Here is a 2,881-nt window from a genome sequence, read left to right as displayed (position 1 = left end):
GAGCAGTGACATGGGAGGGGCAAGCACTGGGCTGGCCTTGAGCTGCCTGGATGACTTCAGGGACAGAGCTGGTGGCTGGAGGGATCTCCAGTCTGTACTTTACTTGGCCAGCGGGTTCCTGAAGGATCTGCCAGCAAACTTAGCTTTGCTGCCCAGCTCTTCCTCGATTCTAAGGATATGATTGTACTTGGCCAGGTGCTCAGATCGGCAAGGGGCACCAGTCTTGATCTGTCCAGTACAGAGCCCCACCACCAGGTCAGCAATGAAAGTGTCCTCAGTCTCCCCAGATCGATGGGACACCATGACACCCCAGTCATTGGACTGGGCCAGCTTACACGCCTGCAGAGACTCGGTCACCCGCCGCCTTGGCAATCCACTTAGTGCTGGCCACTGTGAGGTCATCCCCCACCACCTGGATGCCTGCACTGGCAGTGAACTTCTGCCAAGCGTCCCAGTCATCCTGGTCAAAGGGGTCTTCAATGGACACCACTGGGTAGTTCTTGATGAAGGACTTATACAGGTCAGCCAGCTGGTCAGGTGTGATGTACCGGCTGGGGTCATCCGGAGACTTGAAGTCCAGGTCGCACTTGCCAGCCCTGTAGAACTCAGAAGCAGCCACCTCCATGCCAATGACCTGGGCAGTGTAGCCGGCCTTTGAAATTGCAGTCTTGAGCAGCTCCAGTGCTTCTTTGTTCTCCAGGATGTTAGGTGCGAATCCACCCTCATCACCCACATTGGTGGCGTCTTTCCCGTACTTCTCCTTAACGACATTCTTCAGGTTGTGGTAAACCTCTGCTCCAATGCGCATGGCTTCCCGGAAACTGGATGCTCCCACAGGCAGGATCATAAACTCTTGCATGGCCAGCTTGTTGCCAGTGTGAGAACCCCCGTTGATCACATTGAAAGCTGGGACAGGCAGGATAACTTCAGGGTTGCCAGCCAAGTCAGCAATGTGACGATAAAGGGGGGCCCCCTTTTCCACAGCACCAGCCTTGCAGATAGCCAGGGACACTCCCAGGATGGCATTTGCACCAAATTTGGATTTATTCTCGGTGCCGTCCATCTCGATCATCAGCTTGTCAATCTTCTCTTGCTCCACAACATTCACTTTCTTGCTAACCAGAGCAGGTACAATAGTGTTATTGATGTGCTCAACAGCCTTTGAGACACCCTTCTCCATGAAGCGGGTCTTATCATTGTCTCGGAGTTCCGGGGCTTCATAGATGCCAGTGGACGCACCGCTGGGCACTGCAGCTCGGAAGAGACCTTTGGCTGTGTAGAGATCCACCTCAACAGTGGGATTTCCACAGGAATCAAAGATCTCTCGGGCAAAGATCTTGAGAATAGACATGGTGAATTTCTGGCAGTCGGATCACTGCGAAGGAAGGAAAGAGGCAACCTTTAGTCCTTAAACTTAGAGAGTTTTCATTTTATGTCATTTATCTTTTCCATCCTGCTATCTGTTGTGGAAAATCTACTGCTGAAGAGTGTTTGCCCTTGAGCTTGTGAGACAGGGGTTCTCAACATCTGCTCCCTTGGGGCTTCCTTGGGAGTCATATATTAGATATCCTGCATATCCAGTATTTATATTACAATTCATGAGATTAGCAACTTTACACTTATGAAGCAGAAATGATTGGTTATGCTTGGGGGGGTCACCACAACATGAAGGACTGTGTTAAAGGGTCATAGTGTTAAGAAGGTTGAGGACCACTGCAATGGAAAGTCTTAACTGGCCAGCAACTACACTGGGTATTCACCAGCCTAGCAAGGAGACTTTCTAAGGCTGAACGTCTAAGCACAATCATTTATATATATCCATACTTATTTAACAACAACAGCCAGAAGCAAAACTTCAAAAGCCAAAATACAAGGTTAGTATATTTACAGACATTTCATGAACTGTGAACTTTGGTGGCTTATGTCTTTGTTTTATTTTTTTGGCAGTTGGTGCTATCTATGGGCTCAGTTTTACAGCCTGAATGGCACTTTCCTCTTGGAGTCAGCTGTGCTGAGGTCTGCCAGCATACTAAGGCCTGGGCCTCTGTTACATGACCCATCTTTGCTTTATATTGATAGCAACAGATATAGATAACAGATGAATAGATAAGATGTTTGATAGATATATAGATAATAAATAGGTAAATAAAATGTAATTAACCATTACATACATAATAGGTATAGAAGGGAAAGTTAGATGATAAATCATTAATAGATAGATGGATAAATGATCCATGACTGATGGGTATATGATTAGACTGTATTTAGATAGATCAATAGATAGATAGATAGATAGATAGATAGATAGATAGATAGATGATAGATTTGTTCTTCCTTTGTTTTATTTTCTTTCTTTGCTCTTAATTATTTTTTGTTTGTTTTTGTAGACTCTTAAGAGCTCAGATGATTCTCACACACCTTGGCTAGGACTGGTTTTTCTATTGTTGTTCTTACTATGGCTTCAGCTGCTACGTCTTCTGGAGAAACAGCAGTAATGTTCCACCAGCCATTCAGAGATCTCCTAGAACAATTCCATTGACACCCAAAATTATACATCATGAAGATTTTTATATTCTTCTTTTAAATATATTTTATATATGATGGTAATGTTAGGATTAATAGAACTGAGGTGATTCAACAAGGTTTCATAAATAATAGTTTAAATAAATGTCATTTTCTAGGATTATCTAATGGCTCTTTTTTTGTTGTTGTTTTTCTTTCCTTTGGATTTTTTCTCCTACTTACTCAACTTTCTGCATTCATTTTTTCATGCTTTAGAGTTATAATTTGTTTTGTTTTTAATAACCTTATATACTTTTTAAAAATCTTTGAACTCATGGTTTAGAGTAGATATCAAAATAAGGACAAATACCCTTGTACA

General features: G+C 43.4%; 1 protein-coding gene across 1 annotated transcript; it reads right to left on the bottom strand.

Annotated features, from left to right (window-relative positions):
* LOC308429386 (alpha-enolase-like) lies at positions 1 to 1,389 on the bottom strand. Its single transcript, XM_080928185.1, is given in 2 exon segments — positions 1 to 358; positions 360 to 1,389. Coding segments are annotated over 2 exon segments (1,251 nt in total). The 5' UTR covers positions 1,352 to 1,389; the 3' UTR covers positions 1 to 99.
* Positions 1,390 to 2,881: the final 1,492 nt, after the last annotated feature.

This window comes from Micromys minutus (genome assembly GCF_963924665.1).
Source record: "Micromys minutus genome assembly, chromosome: 13".
NCBI lineage: Eukaryota > Metazoa > Chordata > Mammalia > Rodentia > Muridae > Micromys > Micromys minutus.
The sequence above is the reverse complement of the archived record's forward strand: the minus strand, read 5'-3'. Positions and strand labels throughout refer to the sequence as shown.